At 39.2% G+C, this 23,274-nt stretch overlaps 1 protein-coding gene across 1 annotated transcript; it reads left to right on the top strand.

Annotated features, from left to right (window-relative positions):
• Positions 1 to 2,750: 2,750 nt before the first annotated feature.
• Positions 2,751 to 22,823, top strand: LOC110566396 (serine protease inhibitor Kazal-type 10-like). The gene is made up of 6 exons (XM_060378593.1): positions 2,751 to 3,000; positions 3,851 to 3,885; positions 6,244 to 6,359; positions 20,954 to 21,030; positions 21,997 to 22,031; positions 22,704 to 22,823. The coding sequence occupies exons 1-6, from the start codon at positions 2,937 to 2,939 to the stop codon at positions 22,821 to 22,823; spliced, it is 447 nt and encodes a 148-aa protein (XP_060234576.1). The 5' UTR covers positions 2,751 to 2,936.
• Positions 22,824 to 23,274: the final 451 nt, after the last annotated feature.

The following is a 23,274-nucleotide window of genomic DNA, read 5'->3' as shown; positions in this document are numbered from 1 at the left end:
GCAATGTCAGCTACTGTTTTACTGAAATGAAGCAATGCAGGCAGCCAGGCACGAGATTGTGTGTATGTTGCTTAGCTTTTGCTAATCCTCAGTATCAAAGGCCTCTGAAGGTGAAACGTTTGAAGTCCTGGGGCACCTCTAGTCTCAGTTGTGCAATTTCTTCGGTTTCCTTGGTCATGGTTTTACAGATTCCAAAGTTGTGCACGAGTACACCAAAGTGAGCAAATTTTGTTAAGATCCTATTTAATATTTGAAAAAAAAATCAGTGCTACAAATGCAGTTTGATATTTGCTTACAAAAGTAAAATACATATATAATCCCAAAATACCACTCATGCTTAGTGTACAAAGAGTGTCAACTTTTTGCTAGATGTTTTTCTGCACCCATTGAAATGATAATGCATATTTTTAATTATACTGAAAAAATATCAGTCCTCAGACTTTAAGGCAATCTTACAAAGCTATGATGAATGCATCTGGGTCTTGTGTTTGTAGTGTTGCTGGTTTCTATTTGCTCGTGTTTCTGCAGAATATTTTCATTCATATTCATAAAAGATACTAAATGTTACTTTTCTTTCTTAATGATATTTTAGGCTTAGGAACAGGTAATACTGATTTCATAATAGTTTGATAAATATCCCATCATTTGTCTTCAACTTTATTATAGTTTTTTAATAATTTTATTTTTGCTTATTAATAATTTCTTTTGCCCATTAAATAATTTATTTACTCATTTTACAGCCTGATTCCAGCCCCCTCCCTTTTCTCCTCCTAGTTGCACCCTTGCAACCCTTTCCCCCATTCCCTCCTTTCTCTCTCCTCAGAGAAGTGGAGCCCCTCCCTGCCCCAATGAGTACCAACCCACCTTGGCACATCAAGTCACAGCAGAACTAAACACATCCTCTCCACTGAGGCCAGACAAGCAACCCAGCTAGAGAAAAGGGATACAAAGGCAGGCAACAGTGTCAGAGACAGCCCCTTACCTCAGCTGTTAGGGAACCCACATGATGATCAAGCTGCACATTTGCTACATATGTATAGAGGGCCTAGGTCCAGTCCATGCTTGCTCTTTCGTTGGTGGTTCAGTCTCTGTATAATTTATTTTTGAGAAGATATGTCTCTATAGCTTCCACCCCTCCTTTGTCCCCCATTTTATTGTATCCCCACCTCTCCCTCCTAAATTCACGTTTTCTCCTTTAGCTATTACAGTTACAAACTCTCTATATCTTGTTGTTTTGTTGTTACTGAAATCAGAAGTGAAGCCAGCTGTAGTAGTTACTTTTCTATTGCTGTAATAAAATTCTGTGACCAAGGAAGCATACAGTAGGAAGGGTTTATTTAGATTTATGGTGCCAAAGGTTTGGGAGCCATAACGATAGGGCCAGCATGGTGGAGTACAGCAGATAAATCAGCTGGAGCTAGATGCTTAGAGCTGAGAAGTCTCATCTCATACAGTCAGTGCAAACCAAAAAGAACAAACAAGCTGGGAATGGTAGGAGTCTTTGGACTCTCACGACCCTCTCCCCTCTCCCCCAACTCCCATGACTTTCTTTCTATATCTTATGCTATTTGTGGCAAAGCCTTTTGTCTTTCTGAGTCAAGTAATTTCAGCCCCTGCTCCTTTCTCATGGTCAAACTCACTAAAGTTTGTAAATTTGTTTCTCATTTTGAACAACTAGCTTTTGTCATTGTTGAGTTTATGTGCTATCTTTCTATTTTGTTTCATTAATTTGTATTTGCATCATTATTACATACCTACTGCCACAAAATTTGCATTTAGTTTTCTCATGTTAACCAGTTTAACTTTTTTATTTCAAAATGTTAGTCTTCCTTACCCTAGGATTGAATAACTCTAAAGTTTTTTAGAAGCATGTTTTAGCTGCATGTCGAAATACATTTCATTTTGTCATTCATTTCACAGCATTTTATGGTTCAAATTCTGATTTGTTCTTTAGCTCATTCATTATTTAGCAGATGATAAAATAGTAGTAATCACAGCAAATTACTCCTCTCCTGAATTTCCATACCTGACTGTGCTCAATAGCTGGCTGTACCTCATCTGCAGTTGATGTAAGTCCACTATTAGAACATATATATTACTAATATATATGTTCATAGTAGTGATGTGGAGCATTGTGTCCATAGGCTATAACATTTCTCTAGGGGAAAAAAAAATATATATTTAGTGTATACAACTATTAAGGACATAGAACCTTATTAAATTCATTTTTTTGTGCTCCTTTCTCCTGCTTCATTCTCTAAAATGAACAAAGTACTCACATTCCTTATCTATGGTGAGATCAAGAACAGCACTCATTAACTTCTCTCTTCATACTTCCAGGTACAAAAGATTCTGCTGAGATATGCCTACAGCTGAGCGATGATCTGTTGAGAAGAAGTACTTGGTAGGTAACTCTTGGGTCCTATTTTATAGCTTCCAGGAAACAAAGCATACTTGTGTGTCTTATCAGTCCCAGGCCACCGTTTCCCCTTAATCAAGCTCCTCACTCAAGCATTAATAAACAAGAGTTTGCTTAAAGGCTATAGTTAAAAAAAGAGGGCAACAGAGCCAGTCTGCCTGCAGAGGTTTTTCCCTAAGTCTGCGTAAGGCAGGTGAGTTGCAGCAGTCGGGAAATGAGCATGATATAAAGCATTGCTGTCACTATTCCTTCACGGGCAGACAGCCCCGGTACTCAGCCTTGCCTAAAGTACTGCCAGAGGGAGACTGCTGCAGTGTGCATCGCTCACGGTAATGTTTCATGGGAAAATAGGCCCAGTGCACAGCCTTGCTGTCAGCATCGTTTCAGATAGTCCTCTTGGCAATAACTGTTGTAAATGTCTCAATAAGGCACAGTTTCAAACGATCGTGTCTACGTTTAATGCAGCCAGGTTCCGTAGAGCAAACATTGTGAATAATTCTCCTGCAGATTCTGCCAGATGGAGTTATTCTCGCTATGGGCCAAAGCTGTTTTCGTCAACTTGGCCTTCGCTCTTTATTCTGGTAAGTTTTCACTCTTGGGTGGAATGCCTAATCTGCTCCTGCACTAAGATAGTAATAGAATGGTTGCATTATTTCCTTTTAAATTCCTGATTTGGTAAAATAAGAGAAGCAGGTTTTAAATTGCTTCTAAATGTCTTGTCAAAAGATACCTTACTCGTTTTCCACAGTAGAAAAAGAAAAACAGAATGGTGATTTGCCAAATGCAGTTGGATTTGGTGCTTTGCACATTACTGAATTCAGGGACTTTTGACTAATTTTTATAGTTGGTATTTTGGGGGGACTTTATACTCTGGTTTTTAAATGCAAAATGTAGGGAAGATTTTTTTTTTTTTTTTTTTGGACTGGTATGCTTTGAGACTATGAATTGTTACTTACTTTTAGCTCTCAGCCCTGAAATCAAAGACACATATAAGGAAAAGGGAAAAGGGCTTTTTTGGGTGCCATTACCATTTTTATCATTTACATTTTGTTATGAAGTAGGTTTCAAGTATTGGCAAATATCCTAATAATAGAGCACAATGTGTTAAATTAACTTGTGGTTCAGCATCTTCTTCTGGCCTAATTAAGTATCTGTACCGTAAATCTTTAAAAGTTGGTATCTTCAAGGAGATTATTGGCACACTTACTAAAAGTTATTCAAAACAATATGCAATTTTCACAGAGCTACATTTGTCTGGCTATTATTAATTGTTTTTTTAGCTATATACATATATTGAAGAATTTAAATTTTTGTTACTAGCATAAAATTGTCTTCCCTTTGGTGGCAGTTCCTTGAGTAGATCACTGTATTTCTGCTTCCATTTTATTCACAAATTGCTTATTTTGTAAAAAATGTTTTTTGTTTTTTTAGAAACTGCTTTCATAAAAAAGTCAGCATATATACAAGTAAGTTACTAGTCATTCATTTGGAATTTGAAATATAATTTAAAATTTTTGTCAGTCATCTTAGTAAGCTTGTCTAAAGTAAACAAGGATTCAAAACATGAAAAAAATGTGTTTATGCACGTATTATTATAGCAAAGTTAAGTAAGACAATCAAGCAAGCAAAACTACATTGGTATGATCCAAGTGCTAATGTATATAGGAAGGCCATTGGCAATTATTAGCTATTTTTTACAATGCTAGGCTACAAAAGCATACTTAGAGTAAAATTATTCATCTTCACAAAGAGAATTAAAGTAGCCTACCAATCATCTGTTTTTAGGAGACTAAATAGTAGTGACCCCTACTGCACAATGTGTGTGTGTGTATCTGTGCACATATATCATATAATGGTAGAAAATGTATCTATCTATAAAATATTATGTACTATGTCATATCATAGTATGGTAGAAAGTAAACGATGCCTCTATGTCATTAATGTCTTTTAAATGTCAGCATATATTCATGTCTGTTAAATGTCAGCAAATAATGTAGAAACACAGATAGTATCCCCCTGTACGAATTATCAAGATTTCTAAAGCTATATAAGAGATGTAAGTGTAGTGCCCAGATGCATCCCTAATTAGCAATCGTTTGGAAAGGTTGGCATAGCAAACAGCACATTTGCCTTCAACCTCCCATTGATGTGGTGGGAGTGATGAAGAGCTGACCTGGGGAGGGAAAGCCACTGCTGAAGGGGAGTGTTACCTACATTGAGAAAACACACGAAATAACTTGTCACCTTCCCCACACTGGTATCAATACTTCATTTAAGAAGTAAAAACAAAGAGAGCAAGCAATGAAAAACAGCTGTTTAATGAAGGCAGAATGGTGAACCGGCTTACACAACGCTGTCTCCAAGAAGGCTCTTCATTTAAATGGCAATTCTAAACTGACAAATTTTATGAATTAAAGAACATTAGTGAACTTCCTGTCTCTTGCCCTTTACAGAAATGTCTGCTAGATGTTCTGTGGCTCAGATAATACATACATACAGTTGTTCTCAATACCTATAGTGTAGGACCATGAGTAAATACAATTCAAAACAAAATAAAGAGCAACAAATTAAGGTTTAGTTTTATTCTCTCAATAAATTTATATTCATTTACCTGACATCAAATTTTTAAATGATTTATTTATTATTTATACAGCATTCTGCTTGCATGTGTGCCTGCACATCAGAAGAAGGCACCAGATCTTACCATAGATGGTTAGAAGCCACCGTAGGGTGGCTGGGAAATGAACTCAGGACCTTTGGAAGAACAGCCAGTATTCTTTTAATTTTTTTCTTTATTATTATTATTATTATTATTATTATTATTATTATTAATTACAATTCAGTCACTTTGTATCCAGGCTGTAGCCCCCTTCCTCATCTCCTCTCAGTCCCACCGTCCCTCCCTCTTCCCCCCTTATGTCTCTCTCCTAGTCCACTGATAGGGGAGGTCATCCTCCTCTACTGTCTGACTCTAGCCTATCAGGTCTCATCAGGACTGTCTGGATCCTCTTTCTCTGTGGCCTCCTTAAGACACCTCACCAGGGGGAGGTGATCAAAGAGCTGGCCACTGAGTCCGTGTCAGAGACAGCCCCTTTTCTCTCGTTACTAGGGAACCAACAGGGAGACATCTGTGCAGGGGGTCTAGCTCCTTTCCGTGCATGGTCTTTGTTGATTCATCAGTCTCTGCAGGTCCTCTTGAACCCTGATTTTTTTGGCTCTGTTTGTCTCCTTGTGGAGCTCCTGTCTCCTCCAGGTCTTTCTCTCTCTCCCTTCTTCCCTAAGATTCCCTGCAATCTACCCAAAGTTTGGCTATGAGTCTCAGTATCAGCTTTGATACCCTGCTGGGTAGAGTCTTTCAGAGCCCCCCTGTGGAAGGCTGCTGTTCTGTTTTCTGTCTTCCCCTACTTCCAATGTCTATCCTGCTTGCCCTTCTAAATGAGGGTTAGGCCTCTTTCTTAGAGTCTTCCTTGTTGTTTAGCTTCTTTAGGACTATAGATTTTAGGATGTTTATCCTGTATTATATCAGCCAGTATTTTTAAAATCAATTTTTAAATTTTCTGTTCTGGTTCTTTTTTAGAATTTGAGTAGTCTGCATTCTCTAAAAGCTGATAATATTGGCAAGAAAATACATTTCCTTGGATGATTTTTATTTAAAAAAAATTAAAAGGATTTGTTTTTGGATAGTGGGTGTAGATATTTGATTTTGATCCTACATATACATTGCTATCTCATGTTGAATGTATGATATATAATATTTCAAGACTATTGTAATCAAATAAATGTTCATTAGTCAGTAACTTTTGTTATCTTTCTCTGCCTTACAGATAGAATGCCAACCATATAAAAATACCATGGACTTATGTACCAAAGAATATTATCCAATCTGTGCAACTAATGGAAAAAATTATTTCAATAAGTGTCTTTTCTGCAATGCACTGAAGTATGAATGAAATATGAATATCTGTCCTTCCAGTCACGAATAAGGCATTCCACAATGATATAAAAATCCATGTTGTTGGTAATCTAGGCACATGAGATGTAGCAAAGATAACTATGATAGTTTATAAAAGTGAAGGGAATGTTCTTCTAGCTTCTCTTAAGAGTGTTATGATTAGACTGTCAACATATCCACGCTACATGTTCTGCAAATGTTTGAATTGACTAATATAACTTAATTTGGTGAATTGTGAATTAGCACTTCAGAGCTTTCACCACAGTGATGCAATGCTGAAACTGTAATGTTAAACGGTGTATCTCTCAGAGGCCACAAAAGTCTGCTAGCTACAGGCAAAATAACTGATCAAAAATCAGAGTAAATGCTGAGCTTTGAAATTTACCACGAACAATAAGCCAATTAATGCTTGAAAGAAACTTGTGTGGTGTCAACTTTGTCTCTGGAAGTTGTACCATCCTTCTAACTCTTCCTGAGGGCACAGGGCACTCTCAAACAAACCCCTCTCCATCCCCCTTCATTCTGAGAGTTTGCTGTCTGAAGGCTTCTCTTCCTTCCTTCCACCTCATTTCCTATGCAGGTTTTTACTCTTATAAAACAGTGCCCATTTGCACCCAAAGTTATATGTGTCTCTTGGCAGACCTGAAATTCCCTACAGCTCTTCTCTTGTGGATCTGATATGAGTTTTGCCTGAGAAATTCGGAAATGCCAAGGATATCCACAGTGTAGAAAGAGCATATAAAGAAGCTAGAAGCAAGTAGACAGAGCTGATTGTAAGATAAAGCATAATCTCTCAACATGTCCATAGTTCAAATCTTCACTTGTAAGTGGATAAGCATATAAATTATCCAAAAGGTTTAATTAATTTTCAACTATTTTTTTTTATTCTATAGAAAAAGTGATGTCCTTTTCTCATTTGATCATTATGGCAAATGCTGACATTTTCTGGAGCTAAAAATTAAATATTCCAATGGCTATAAGGATGATATATTTCTGCAGTGATTTCTACAATTGGAGTTTGCTCAAAGTCTCCATTCATAGAAGACCAGATGAGTCATAACACTACATGACAGAGGATTAAATACTGTGTATTCAGCCTGCTCTCAAGTATAAGAAACTATGATTTCAGGTTGTCTAGTCTCCATGATCATTAATAAAATGACAGTTTGAAATCTCAGTATTCAAGGAGGAAATGGTACTTAGACCTGTAATCTTAACACTTAGGAAGCTGGGGCTGGAGGATTGATGTGAGTTTGAACTTGGGCCGCAGAGCACATTGATCACAAACAACAAAATCCTTATCATAGTGCTATGTTCAACAATGTAAACCCCAACTCAATATAAAGCTCCAAGTATCTAAATATTTTGCTCAATAAAATGTTAAACAGTATTATTAAACGTATTAGCGTGTGTTTTTTTCAGTTGAATACAAAATGGTTGAGGAAATAACTTCATTAACTGTGATCTAAGAGATATTTCTCAAAGTTACCCAACTATTGTATTACTTGAATTTTTAAAAATAAATTAGATGTCTCAGATTCTCTTTGTTCTCAAGTTTCCGTACATCCAAAGGAGGGTTTTGAGCAGTTGAAAGTCTAAGAGGCTACTCGGGTTAGTTTGCTCATGAATCTTAGAGAATCATGAGTTATCAGACATAATTTCCATCTCAGTCAACACAGAAAATAAGGAGGCAAAATAGCATGAACTCATGGGCAAAAAAGGCTTTAATTAGGAAGGGAGGAAAGTCTGGATTGAGAAAAATGGGATAATCCTGATTTGAAGAAATTCAGGCTGCCAATTAAAGAAAAAGAACTATGTCCTTTATCTGAATGTTTATGTTGTCTGGGATCTGATAATTTTCCACTCTTCATCAGCAAAGTTTGTAAATATTAATAGAAATGAGTTCCTCATATTTTAAGGTAGCTCTTCCTTGAATAAGGTAAGTATCAGGGCCTCTTGTCCTACAAACATGATGGTACCACTGCATTCTGTCTGCTTTCTTCCCTGGGATCAGAGTTGAGAACAAAGAAAAGCACATTTAATAGACTGACAACAAAGTTGATTAGAGAGATTCAAGGTTAATAACTCATAGGCAATAGCAGAATAAATAAGCACCTAAAAACTGTCTTGTCCCTCTGATGATTTCTGTTAAACCACTGCCTTAAGCTCTAAGCTTTAAGATAATATCTAAATTTAAAGCAATTGCTGATTCTAAGAGTCTTGATAGATAGATGTTGACTCAATCTTTTAGAGACAAGAAATTTAATCATATTTTATCCCTGACATTCCTGTAATTAAAAAAAATCTCAAAATTTGATCCTTTATTCGTTCTGTAAGTCAGCTTCTCCAGAGAAGTTTTTTTTACAATCAGTTAGAGATTTGGGTATATGATGAAAAACAAAAACCAAAGTATGCAACCTTGACTACCATTCATCTTTGGGATACTTACTTTTCAAAAGAGACGTGTCACTGTAGGAATGGAGTTGATGGCTGGTCTGGCAGTTGCATGTTCAACTTTTGAGGGACCTAGCAAACAGGTTCCTGATACAGCCACATCAGCCATGATTCTTCTGAGAAGCAGAAGCAAGAGAACACACAGATTTATTCGTCAAGACTGAAATCCCACAATAGCCATCTGCATGCTGGAAAACATGGTAGGGATGGGAGAAGAAGGCTCCCTCCCACCATGCTACTGCCAGAGTAAGTTTTCATTCAAAGGCAGTCTGATGCTCCTCAGAGCCAATGACAGAATGGAGTGCCTCCCACTGCAGGGGGAATGCAGGTGAGTACTACTTTGCCCTCTGTTTTTCCATCCCACCAAGACTTTTAACCCAGTGGAAGATAATGTTTACATTCAGAATGAATCCTAACCACACCATTCACTGACCCTACATGGTTGCTCTCAAAAAATCTCATCACAGACTTACTCAGAAGTGTGGTTTACCAACTCTCTAGGCATCCCTGTATCCAGTCAAGTTGGCAACCAGAATTGCTCATCACAATTGCTGCTTCCTTTGACAAACTGCTGATAAGAGGTGAGGCTCCTCATATCCCCTTGTCTTCATCTACACTTCTTGTCATCTACCGTTTAGACTATGGCCTCTCTAGCACATGTATTTGTTATATTTAAGTATTTTTAAATAAAGATCTTTAATAAGTGTATGAAATGCATGATGGTGTCACCACAGTAGCTGGAAGATACTTAAGCATCTATTATTCGGTGTCATTAGATCATTCCTGAAGCCAGGAGTGATTTCTGTGCTGGAGAAGGATAAATAAGCAGTTCCTGGAGCCTATTGATTTCATGTACATTGGGTACATTTGGGTTTGGAAGGGCCATTCTGAAGCTCTTACAGGTCTTAAATGAAGCTTGGGAAACAGGGTCACCACAAAGCTACACTGACCTGGATAAGGTACCCAGACCCCCAATGTTACCTCCTCAGCTCAGTCTGCTGATGTGCATACAATATCATCTTGAGACACCACCGGCTCAGAGTCCTGTGTTGTTGCCTAAAGCACTGTCTACCCAGCTCTGTGACCTGATCTAGTTGGTCTCAACAATATAGTGATTAGAGTAGGTGTTACAAGAGCCTGGAAAGGGTGTGTGTGTGTGTTGTGGATTTGTGCACAGGTATTTGAGCAAGGAAGATTATTGGGTACCTGAGTGAAATTTCCAGCACCCTATGTAAGAATGGCAGGAAGCAGGTATTTGAATATTTCAAAAAAGGAGGGAGAAATAATTTTTTAGTATTCTCAACACAAATAAAAGTTATCCGAGGCGACAGAGATGTTGGTTTCTGTGATCTATCCACTAGCTTGTGTATCATACACGCTAAAATATTACACTGCATCCTAAAAATGTATGTAATTACCATAAACAAAAATGAAAATATAGAAAGTAGAATAGTGATCCAATCAAGAGTGTTAAGTTTGGGTGAGAAATGAGAAAGTCTGCTCCTTGTGCTATTGTATGGTGGGGAAACTATAAAAACAGCTATGGACTATGTATTTCAAACCTCTAGAAGCACCCCTCAGATTTTCATCATAAAGTCATTATAAATACGGTAATATATGTTTAACTAATTTTACAATTACTCACCATATACATGTATTATACAAACATCATATCATAGTCCATTATTTTATACAATTTTATATTTTTGTTATTTATATTTTTGTTTAAAACAAAATTCAGAAAACAACATAGAAAGTGTAAGAATTTGTCTAGGGAAAGAATGGGAACTTATAGGCAGGGAGGGGAGAATGAGAGGGCAAAATGTGTGAGACAAAATAGACATTTATAGAGGTGTCTCATGTAACACACTGCCAAGTACAGTGAGTGTTAAGAAGAAATTTGTTTTACATGTGTGTACATATATATATATATATATGAGTATGACCTACTGGAACTCATGTTGGTTTCTTTTCCTAATGACTTGTTCATAACAACCTTTTTTAGGCTGGTCTGGGCATGGTGGCACAAGCCAGTAACCCCAGATGTTCAAGGGGCAAGAAGACTGTGAGTTCAACCCAGCCTGTGTCACACAGTGACAGTTGAAGATTACGAAACTTGAATATGGTGTAGAGGTCAGAGACAGGGTTGGAAGTCAGGGATCACAATTGCTAAAGCTTTCCCAAATGGCAGGCTCTGAAGAAGTTCAGTAAAGAATTCCAGGACAAACATGGTATGTACTCACTTATATAGACCTATAAGATATGATAAACATAATGAAGATAATCAAGAAAAGCTGACACGGGGTAAGATGATCAATCCTCATTTAGAAAGACGAATGAGATGTGCATTGAACGTATGACAGGAGTCTACTGCAGAAGGCCTCTGAAAGACTCTACCTAGCAGTGTTTCAAAGCAGATACTAAGACATAACCAAACCTTCGGCAGAGTACAGGGAATCATATGAAAGAAGGGGAGTTAGTATGATGTGGAAAGGATAGGAGCTCCACAAGGACCAAATATATCTGGGCACAGGGTCTTTTCTGAGACTGACACTCAACCAAAGACCATGAATGGACATAACCTAGAACCTCTGCTCAGATGTGGCCCGTGGTAGTTCAGTAACCAATTGGTTTCCCATAGTAAGGGGAACAAGGACTATTTCTGACAGGAACTCAATGGCAGGCTCTTTGACCTCCCCACCCCCTAAGGGAGGAGCAGTACTGTTAGGGCACAGAGGAGGACATTGCAGCCAATCCTGAAGATACCGATAAAACAGGGTCAGATGAAAGGGGAGGAGGTCCTCCCCAATCAGTGGACTTGGAAAGGGACAGGGAAGAGATGAAGGAGGGAGGGTGGGATTGGGGAGGGAATGAGGGAGCAGGATACAACTGGAATACAGAGTTAACAAAATGTAACTAATAAGAAAAATAAAATAAAATAAAAAGAATTCCAGGAAATCCCAATGTCATGCCTCCCTGTGCCCACCACTTAACTCTAGACACATGAGATTATTAACGTTCATAACTAAGGACACTGTTCCCTGTGGCCCCAGTTTCCCTCCTTGTTATCCTTTCCTCCTCTTACTGCCATTTGCACTGTGTCTCCATCCTCTACCCAGGATTTCCTTGTGCTGACCTCTTTGAGACTCTTCCAGGACACAGCGCAGGCTTCTTACACAAACAGACTTACTGCTTTGGTTGTGGAAATGGACATTGGTAAAAAGTTTTCAGCAGACATCTGCTCCTGGCTGGAAATTTGTGCTACAGGTTTGCAATGGAACACTGGTATGTACCTCAAAACAAAGCAACTAACAAAAATTAACTTTTCTGTTTAGTCTGCCAGGTATAAGCATATTAAGTTTTATTTTAGTGTTTGATCTAATTTTTCTGACAAAACCATGGGTGGAATTGTCCAGTTACAATTCTTTAAATCTATTCTTCCCCTTTTCTCTTTTATTCTCTTATTCTTTACCCAATAGTTTGGAATACTTTCATACCTCTCTCCCTTCCCCCACGCATGTGTGCATATTCGTGTGTGTGTGTGTGTGTGTGTGTGTGTGTGTGTGTATCAATTGCCTTCCTTTTCTCTTTCCCACACTGCCGGAGTCCAGCTGAGTTCTGGATGTGTGGAATCAGTGAAAATGAAAAGTCTTCCAAACAGACGGCCCTGCATAACTGGATCCATCTCTATTTATAAAAGTTCTAATGCATTCTAGCATGTGCAGCTTCAACTCGTTTCTCTTTAATAATGGCTCCAAGAAGCGTTCACATTTACCCATTTTAGTTTCTTTTTCCTTTTCTGCACTCCATTGTCATCATTTGACCTTTTTCCCATAAACATGCATGAACTAACCTTGACTTCATATCTGAGCATGAGTTTTATATTGCAAGCCAAATTGTTATATCTAGACAGGCACTCCCTACCTGTACTATGCTCAGGCCAGCAGCAGACACGCGGTTACAGAAATGAAAGATATTTAAGCTCTATGGTTAGTCTTTAACAGTATGTTGCTTTTGTATTTTTGTAGTCAGCAAATACTCTACCTAGGATAATATTTTTCAGGTGTATCATCTATGAGCTACATATTACTTTTATGTGAAGAGCAGTTGTAGTCCTAGTCTTTATACAGTCACAAAATGGTAAAGATTAATACCTGACTCTTAACTGTTTGGACCAAGTTCCTATTCTTTTTTTTTTTTTTAATTTTTCATCAATTACACTTTATTCATTCTGCATCCCCCCATAAGCCCCTCCCTCCTCCCCTCCCAATCCCACCCTCCCTCCTCCCTCTGCTTGCATGCCACTCCCCAAGTCCACTAATAGGGGAGGTTCTCCTCTCCTTTCTGATCTTAGTCTGTCAGTTCACATCAAAAGTGGCTGCATTGTCCTCTACTATGGCCTGGTAAGGCTGCTCCCCCCCAGAGGGAGGTGATCAAAGAGCAGGCCAATCAGATTATGTCAGAGGCAGTCCCTCTTCACATTACTATGTAACCCAATTGGACTCTGAACTGCCCTGGGCTACATCTGTGCAGGGGTTCTGGGTTATCTCCATGAATAGTCCTTGGTTGGAGTATGAGTCTCTGGGAAGTTCCCTGTGTTCAAATTTTCTTGTTCTGTTGCTCTCCTTGTGGAGACCCTGTCCTCTCCAGCTCTTACTATTTCCCAGTTCTTACCTAAAATTCCATTCACTCTGTCCAACAGTTGCCCATCAGGCTCAGCATCTGCTTTGATAGTCTGAAGGGCAGAGGCTTTCAGAGGCCCTCTGTGGTAGGTTCCTAGGTTGTTTCCTATTTTCTTCTTCTTCTGATGTCCATCCTCTTTGCCTTTCCGGATGGGGATTGGACATTTTAGTTAGGGTCCTCTCTCTTGCTTAGTTTCTTTAGATACACAGGTTTTAGTGGGTTTGTTTTATGTTGTATGTCTATGAGTGAGTATATACCATGTGTGTCTTTTTGCTTCTGGGACAACTCACTCAGGATGATCCTTTCCAGATCCCACCATTTACCTGCAAATTTCATGATTTCCTTATTTTTCATTGCTGAGTAATATTCCATTGTGTAGATGTACCACAATTTCTGCATCCATTCTTCAGTTGAGGGGCATCTGGGTTGTTTCCAGCTTCTGGCTATTACAAATAAAGCTGCTACAAACATGGTTGAGCAAATGTCCTTTTTGTGTACTTGAGCCTCTTTTGGATATATGCCCAGTAGTGGTATGGCTGGATCTTGAGGAAGCGCTATTCCTAGTTGTCTGAGAAAGCGCCAGATTGATTTCCAGAGTGGTTGTACAAGTTTACATTCCCACCAGCAGTGGAGAAGGGTTCCCCTTTCTCCACAACCTCTCCAGCTTGTGTTGTCACTTAGCCATTAGGGAAATGCAAATCAAAACAACCCTGAGATTTCACCTTACACCCAAGTTCCTATTCTTACTGGCAGTTTCTACCTGTACTTTTGCCTTCAAGGGGATAGGAATATTTAGATTCCTTGGCTGATTATTTGGCATTGGAGGGATGTCTAACCTTTTATGCCCTTTATTTTGTCTTTATATGTTTTTTTAAGTTTTTAATGTCATCTTTTAAGAAACCATCTCCTAAGTTCTCATGATAGTTATCTCTCTTTTAGAACAGCTAAGTAAGCAAAAATTATTCACCTTAGTGAGTTCTTTTGGCTTACTCTGGATGACTGCAGAGGCAGCTGGGCCAACTGGAGCCACCTGATTCTGATAGACTGAAGAGGCTTAGTTTTCTTGAAGAAACTTTAGAAATAAATTATAAAAGACTCATCCAAGGGGCTTTTGTTTCCAGTAAAGTCAGCTACAATCACAAACTGACAAAGTAAAATATAGCAAAAGCAAGAAAGGCTTGAGGTTTATGAGTTCCCTGGGACAGGTACAGGGGTCTGCAGTGTTGCCTCCACTGGTCCTGGCCAGGTGGGCAGGCTTCCCCAAAGGGCCTTGCCATAATGAGCCACATTTGTAAAACATAGGCCCAGAGGTTACAGCATGGCTTCTGTCATCTCCTTTTTTTATCTTCGTGTAAATCATGAATAACAGTGTAAAGTCTATGACTTCATTGGCTGATGAAGACTTGAAACAAAATAATGAAAATAGGAATTATGGTGATAAATTAATTAATAACAAAGAACCAGAAGTTTTTTTTTTCTAGAAATGACAGTAATAAGTGGAAAATAAAGCTTAGGACAACTTGTTCTGCTGATGACATCTGTGAGCAGAAGAAATTGCAGCAATTTGTTCATGTAGTAAATTTATATTAAAATCTGAATTACTCCAAATTCCTTTTATATGAGCTTGAATCTGTCTCCAAGACACATGTGAGCTATTCTAAGGCAAAGTGGTAAAAAATATAATACTATATATGTATAGTATCTATAATAATACTATATATATATGTTCAATACAAAGGGGTAATACTCTCTCTCTCTCTTTCTCTCTCTCTCTCTCTCTCTCTCTCTCTATATATATATATATATATATATATATAATGGCAAGCTGTAGTCAATCTAACCTTAATATTTTGAATTTGAGTTTCCATATATATAATTGTTTTTAATACATTAATTCTATCTGTACTTGAGTAAACAGAGAAAGGGAAACATTCTTAGACACATTATTAACATGGTCAGAAGTATGTGCTTGTTGAACTGGGGCTGTAGCAGACATAGCAGTAACCCCTACAATGTTACTTAATGCAGCGATACCCAGAATTAAAGCTGGGATAAATTTTTAAGTCTATTAAGAACATCAGTTATTTTTATAGTGCATATTAAATAAGCATCTCAGCTATGTGCCCCAGATTTGGAAATTAACATCCCAGCCTTTTTGTTGATAATAAATGAATAAATGATAAGAGGTGATATAATCATCTGACTATTTCTTGCTGACATTGGGGCATCGCAGTTGGGGTCTCAAAAGATTGGAATGTTGGTCAAGTCCAGGAAGAGCAAGTTGTTTCATTCATTGTCCAGGCTCTGTAGAACGATCTGGGGCTAGAGAGGTGTGGGTAGCAATTGGAAGAAGTCTACCTCATGAAAATCCCCAAAATGCAATTTGGCTGTGTGCAGTTTTAATTCCCATCTCTGTAACAAAATTTGAAACCACAAATCCAACAGACAACAGAAAAAAGCAATACAACAACATAATAAAAAAAAATCAGACAAAGCCAGGCATGGTGGTGAACCCCTTTAATCCTATTACTGACAAAGGCAGAAGCAGGAGGATAGTTCTGAGTTCAAGGCCAGCCTGGTCTAGAAAGTGAGTCCAGGATAGTCAAGGTCACACAGAGAAACCCTGTCTCTTAACCACCCTACGCACACACACACACACACACACACACACACACACACACACACACAAATATCCAGATGCACTCAAAAATATGATAGCCACCTACATTCATACATCAAAATCAAAATTTCATTTGTATCATTGTGTACTCATGTGGAAGAACTGAAAAGTAAGACAAAATCTATTTCCTGTAGTTGGCTGGTATCTAAAATCTACCTCAAGACCAAGATATACCAGTACTGGGTTTACGCCCAAAAGATGTTCCACCAGATAACAAGGACATTTGTTCAACTATGTTGATAGCGGCTTTATTCATAATAGCCAGAAACTGGAAACAACTCAGATGTCCTTCAACTGAAGAATGAATAAAGAAACTGTGGTACATCTACACAAAGGAATACCATTAAGTTATTAAAAAGAAGGACGTCATGAAATTTACAGGCAAATGGATAGATCTGCAAAAGATCATCCTGAGTGAGGTCACCCAGACCCAGAAAGACACACATAGTATATACTCACTTATAAGCATATATTAGCAATATAATATAGGATAAACATACTACAGTCCAAAGACCCAAAGAACCTAAGTAAGGAGGACCCTAGGGAGGATGTTGCTTTATTCTCATTCAGAAGGTCAAATAGAATAGACATCCACATGGTTGAAGAGAGCGAATAGGATGGGAGCCTACCATAGATGTTCTTATATTTTTGGTTGTGACTGTAGCCTTTATCAGCTGAGCCATCTCTTCAGCCCCATAGCTGTTCTATGAAAAAGTCCACCCAGCAGATGGAAGCAGATTCTGAGACTCACAGCCAAACTTTAGGCAGAGTGCAAGGTGTCTTACAGAAGAGTAGGGGAATAGAATGCCCCAAAGGGGACAGGAACTCCACAAGAAAACCACCAAAGCCAACAAATGTGGGCCCAAGAGGGGCTGTAGAGACTTATGTGCCAACCAAGGACCATGCACAAAGAGGACCCCCTGCTCAGATGTAGCCGATAGGCAGCTTGGGCTCCTTGTATGTCACCTAGTAAAGGCAACAGGGGCTATCTTTGACATGAACTCTGTTACCTGCTCTTTGATCACTTTCCCTGGGTGAGACAGCCTTCCCAGGCCACAGAGGAAGAGGATGCAGGCAGTCCTGAAGAGAATTGATAGTATTGGGTCAGTTGGTAAGAGGGGAGGTCTTTCTGAGGACTAGGGGAGCATGATGGGGGAAAGAGGAAAAGACGATGGGATGGAGGAGATGAGGGAGGGGACCATGATAAGGATATAAAATGAATAAATTAATTTAAAAAGGTAATTCCAGTAAGAAAAAGTCTCATCAGGCAAAATTTAAGTTCGTGTGTTTGATACCAGACCAGAATGTCTCTCCCCTTTCCATCCGAAATACCCCTACCCACATCGAGGGTGGCTTTGTTGCAAAAGACACTGTTGTCAAAACAAAACAGCCTACAGACTGGGAAAGGATCTTCACCAACCCTATATCTGATGGAGGGCTAATATCCAGGATATATAAAGACTAAAGAAGCTAAAGAGCAACAAATCAAGCAATCCAATTAGAAAGGGGGAACAGAGTTAAACAGAATTCTCTGTAGAGGAATATAGAATGGCAGAGAAAGACTTCAAGAAACGCTCAACATCCTTAGTCATCAGGGAAATGCAAATCAAAATGACCCTGAGATTTCACCTGACACCATCAGAATGGCTAAGATAAAAAAAGTCAAGTGACAACACATGCTAGAGAGGCTGTGGAGAAAGGGGAACCCTCCTCCATTGCTGGTGGGAATGTAAACTTGTACAATCACTTTGAAAATCAATCTGGCACTTTCTCAGACAACTAGGAATAGTGTGCTTCCTCAAGATCCAGCTATACCACTCCTAGGCATATATCCAAAAGAGGCTCAAGTACACAACAAGGACATTTGTTCAACCATGTTCGTAGCAGCTTTATTTGTAAAAGCCAGAACCTGGAAACAACCCAGATGTCCCCCAGTTGAGGAATGGATACAGAAATTGTGGTACATTTACACAATGGAATACTACTCAGCAATTAAAAACAAGGAAACCATGAACTTTGAAGGCAAATGATGGGAACTAGAAAAGACCATTCCGAGTGAGGTATCCCAAAAGCAGAAAGACACACATGGTATATACTCACTTATATAGACCTATAAGATAGGATAAATATACTGAAATCTATACACCTGAAGAAGATAAACAAGAAAGAGGACCTGGGGTAAGATAATCAATCCTCACTTAGAAAGACAAATGGGATGGACATTGGATGTAGAAAACAAGTAACAGGACAGGAGCCTACCACAGAGGGCCTCTGAAAGACTCTACCTAGCAGTGTATCAAAGCAGATATTAAGACTCTTAACCAAACCTTCAGCAGAGTGCAGGGAATTATATGAAAAAAGAGGGAGTTAGGAAGACCTGGAGAAGACAGGAGCTCTACGAGGACTAAATATATCTAGACACAGGGTCTTTTCTGAGACTGATTCTCCAACCAAGGACAATGCATGGATATAACCTAGAACCCCTTCTTGGACATAGCCCATGGCAGCCCAGTATCCAAGTGGGTACCCTAATAAGGGGAACAGGGACTGTCTCTGGTATGAACTCTGTGGCTAGCTCTTTGATTCCTTCCCCCCCCCCCCATCGTGGAAGGAGCAGCCTAGCTAGGCCACAGAGGAGGACATTGCAGGCAGTCCTGGTGAGACCTGATAAGCTAGGGTCAGATGGAAGGGGAGCAGGTCCTCCCCTATCAGTGGATTTAGAGAGGGGCAGGGAGGAGATGAGGGAGGGAGAGTGGATTAGGAGTGAGTGAGGGAGGGGTCTACAGCTGGGATACAAAGTAAATAAGCTGTAATTAATATTAAAAATAAAAATTTAATTTAAAAAAAGTTACTTTGTTTAGAAACCGAAGGCTGGATTGTTGCATAAACTCCAAAAAGTCTATCCTTTGAGAGGTGTTTATTCCAATGCCTTTTTTTCTTTAGGGTGTGTCTAAAGATCTCAATAAAGAACATTGTATCTTCTGACTTACTCTGTCTCAGTAACAGGGGGCATTAAAACTTCTTTAAAATGTTCTGAGATTCTCTACCCATACATTTTTTTAATATATGTGAACCATTGTTTTATTTATTTTTTATTTTAATTTTAATTTTTTATTATTAGTTACATTTTATTAACTCTGTATCCCAGCTGTATCTCACTCCCTCATTCCATCCCAAACCCTCCCTCCCTTCCTCATCTCCTTCCTGCCCCTTTCCAAGTCCACTGATTGGGGAGGACCTCCTCCCCTTTCATCTGACCCTGTTTTATCGGTATCTTCAGGACTGGCTGCAATGTCCTCCTCTGTGGTCTAGCAGGACTGCTCCTCCCTTGGGGGGTGGGGAGGTCAAAGAGCCTGCCATTGAGTTCCTGTCAGAAATAGTCCCTGTTCCCCTTACTATGGGAAACCAATTGGTTACTGAGCTACCACGGGCTTCATCCGAGGAGAGGTTCTAGGTTATATCCATACATGGTCCTTGGTGGAGTGTCAGTCTCAGAAAAGACCCCTGTGCCCAGATATATTTGGTCCTTGTGGAGCTCCTATCCTTTCCACGTCATACTAACTCCCCCTTCTATGATTTCTGGCTTGTTTTTCCAGCAGTTCTGTAGCTCCCAAGGTAAAATTCTATCCAAACCACCATCAGTCTGGAGGGGATTACCATCCTAAAGATCTTTCTTGTCCAATACCAACTGCCCAAGCTCATATGCTCTCTGGTGTCAGCTCAGGATTCTGTAGTATTGCTTCCCCTGCATCCTTGCCAGGTGGGAGGGTTTCTCCAAAGGTCCTTGAAATAAGGAGCTCCATCCCCAGAACACTTTTGCACCTTTCCTAGAGGCTACAACATGGCTTCAGCTTCCACACCTCTGAATAGATGAAGTTGAGTGGTCATCAACTTTCTGCTGAGAGAATTCTTAAGACATGGTAAAATGTTTGTTGTGGACTATTTGGCAGCCAGCCTTCAGGGAGAACATAGACTTCCTCTATGATTGACCTGTGCTGGGCTTTTGATCTTAATCCTGAATAAGATTCTCAATAAAAAGGCAATACAAAGTACAGCTGGAGGGAAGTGACCGAGAAGAGAAGGCAAGCAGAACAGCATTAATGTCCAGGGCTGTTGGTGTCTCTCCACTATCTTTGCTGTTGCAGATAGAGGACACAGAGACTACCGGAGACCTTCTAGGAGCCTAAGGTTGCCATAACAGTTTCTCAAGGTCTGCCTTTCTTTTTTTTCTTTTTTCTTTTTTTTTTTTTTAATACTTTTTAAAGGCTTATTTATTTATTTATTATTTTCACATTATTCTGCCTGCATGCATGCCTATACGGCAGAAGAGGACAAGAGATCTCATTATAGATGGTTGTGAGCCACGTTGTGGTGACTGGGAATTGAACTCAGGACCTTTGGAAGAACAGCCAGTGCTCTTAACCTCTGAGCCATCTCTCCAGCCCAAAAGTCTGCCTTTCTAAAAGAATTCTTTCTGCAATACTGAGAGTCCAATGTGGGTATTTCTTGAAGTGCAGTGAGTGCTTAGCTGAACCAGCAGCTGGGAAAATAAATTAGACTCTAAAGGGTACAGTGAAGGCATTTCGGGTCTCTGGAAGGATACTGCATTTCTCCTCTCTGTGTCTCACTAATTCTAAGGATTAATGAAAAATAGAGGAAGACTAGTGTTAACCACAATTAGGAATCTGGGAAAGGGGTGTGTGGTGGTTCCTTGATCTGTAGGAATGGAAATGTGTTCTAAGTGCTCTTAATGACTGTTCCGCAGGCATCATACAATGCCTTCCTCTTCCATATGGATCAAAGTCATTTTCATCCTGGCTTTGGTGCTTCCCCTTTATTATGGTAAGTACATTTTCTACTATCCCCCTCCCAGACTTATTATGCTGGAAACATCCTTTGCAATTCAGGGCTAGATGAACTTTTAAACTGGGATGAGCAACATCAAACTGGTGAAATGAAAAGCATTAGGTTACCAATTTCTTTAGAACTTACACCAATGAATCGCTTTTACTCATGCCCTGTGGTTGAGAACTGGAGCATAGGACTGAACAGGTGTGTCTGGAAAGCCAGTTACTCAAAGACCTGAGGAAGGACATTTGCTTGTGTCCAAGAGGCCAAGGCCAACTTGGATATGACAGAGCCTATCTCTTTTAAGAATAAATCTTAGAAATCATACTTTGGATTTCTAGGTTGTTGTTACTGATCTTTGGTTAGAGATATTTACCCTCATCGCACTCTGCAGGACATAGAACAGTGCTGTCAAATGTAGTGTATGAGATTTGCAGCGTCTTCCAGATCTGCTGTTCCTTGACATTATCGTTTGTCACTTGTCAGCTGAGTCCTGTAAGTCAAGGTCTGTGCTTAGGGAGAAAACTCAGTGATTCTTCCACTGACAAATCCTAAATTTCAGAGTAAATAAATAAATTGTGAAGGATTAGACCTTAAGATACTAAATCTTAATAATGAAATACTTGTCAGTTTTTCTACATGTCTTTTATGTAAGGCAAACGAATGACTTTCCTACAAGGCATTATTCCTCTGTTTATGCTATATCACATATAAAGAGAAACTATGGTATCTCTGATAGAAACGTTTGAAAAATTAATAAACAATAACATTTCAAGATTTGAACTCTATCTACAAATACCTTATTGTCCTACTAACCCAAATTCTCATATCCTTGCTTCGAAGGTCCCGAGTAAGCATTTTGCACGGGTTATTTCCCCTGAATACTGTGGGCATGTTCCACTGTAGACTGTATTTTCCCCTCTCTGTAATCTTGACTCTTCCTTTGTCTGCTGTTTTCAGAAACAACATTTGCATCAAAAAGAGTTCCTGGTCAGGTGAGTTAACACCACTGATGTGGCAATTTTGAGGAGACCTTGGGAACATGGCCCATAGAATCAACCAAGTAAGGCTCTTTGGGGCTCACAGAGACTGAAGTGGCTACCCCAGTGTCTGCCTGGGTCTGTGCTAGTTCCCCTGCAAATATGGTATGGTTGTTTGCTTGGTGTTTTTGTGGGACTCCTTACAGTGGGAACAGGAGTGTCTCTGACTCTTTCGTCTGCTCTTGGGACCTGTTTCTTCTTACTGGGTTCCTTCACCAGCCTTGATATGAGGGTTTGTGCCTAGTCTTATTGTAACTTGTATTAATAATACAATGTATTTGGTGTGGCAAGATTGCTCAGTGGATAAAGGTCTCTTCCATTAAGCATGATAACCTGAATTCAATCTCCAGGACCTATATGGTAAAAGAGAGCCTACCTGTTGCAAGGTGACCTCTGACCAGTACATGAATATTGTGGCATGAATGTGCATATCCATGCATGAACACACACACACACACACACCTGTGCACAATACACAAAATAAATAATTGTAATTATATATGTTCAATTTATTTGGGTAATGTTTATATTTAAACCTTAAAATTGAACCATTCTGTTGTATGTCTTATCCCTGCCCACAAATATCACCATATGACAAACTTTGCATTGTCCCTTTATGTCTGACAGCCAAAATGTGACAAGTACAAAGCATACCCAAACGTCTGTACCAGAGAATGGAGTCCAGTTTGTGGAACTGATGGAAAAGTTTATAGCAATGAATGTGTTTTCTGCAATGAAGTAATGTAAGAACACCTATTAAATATTGAATCTTTTTAAGTAATGGAGAAATTATAAGGACACGATAGAACCCTGCTTCTGATAACGCAGACATAACATACACAAGCAATAAACTCTGTTATCTCTAAAGCCATAGCATCTCACTTGCACCTTTCCTTCAAATACTCATTTGCTTTTTCAATTGGCCCTTCAGTATAACTGTAATGAATACTCTACAAATGTATCCACCGGCTAATTTAAATGAATTATTATGAGCTGCTAGCCACAGCATACTGGTGAACAAGATGTCATAATTCCAAACTCAGATCCTGAATACAATGATCCTGCTGTATGAGAAGAATACTCAAGTATAGAACCCAGAAATCCATCACAATGGAATCTAATGCTAAGGAGAGGGATCTCTGTGATGTGCTTTGTCTACTGAATTTGTTGACACTTTCCCGACACTCTTAAGGGACAG

This window comes from Meriones unguiculatus, chromosome 2 (genome assembly GCF_030254825.1).
Source record: "Meriones unguiculatus strain TT.TT164.6M chromosome 2, Bangor_MerUng_6.1, whole genome shotgun sequence".
NCBI lineage: Eukaryota > Metazoa > Chordata > Mammalia > Rodentia > Muridae > Meriones > Meriones unguiculatus.
Note: the sequence above shows the minus strand (reverse complement) of the source record. Positions and strands in the feature narration are given on the sequence as shown.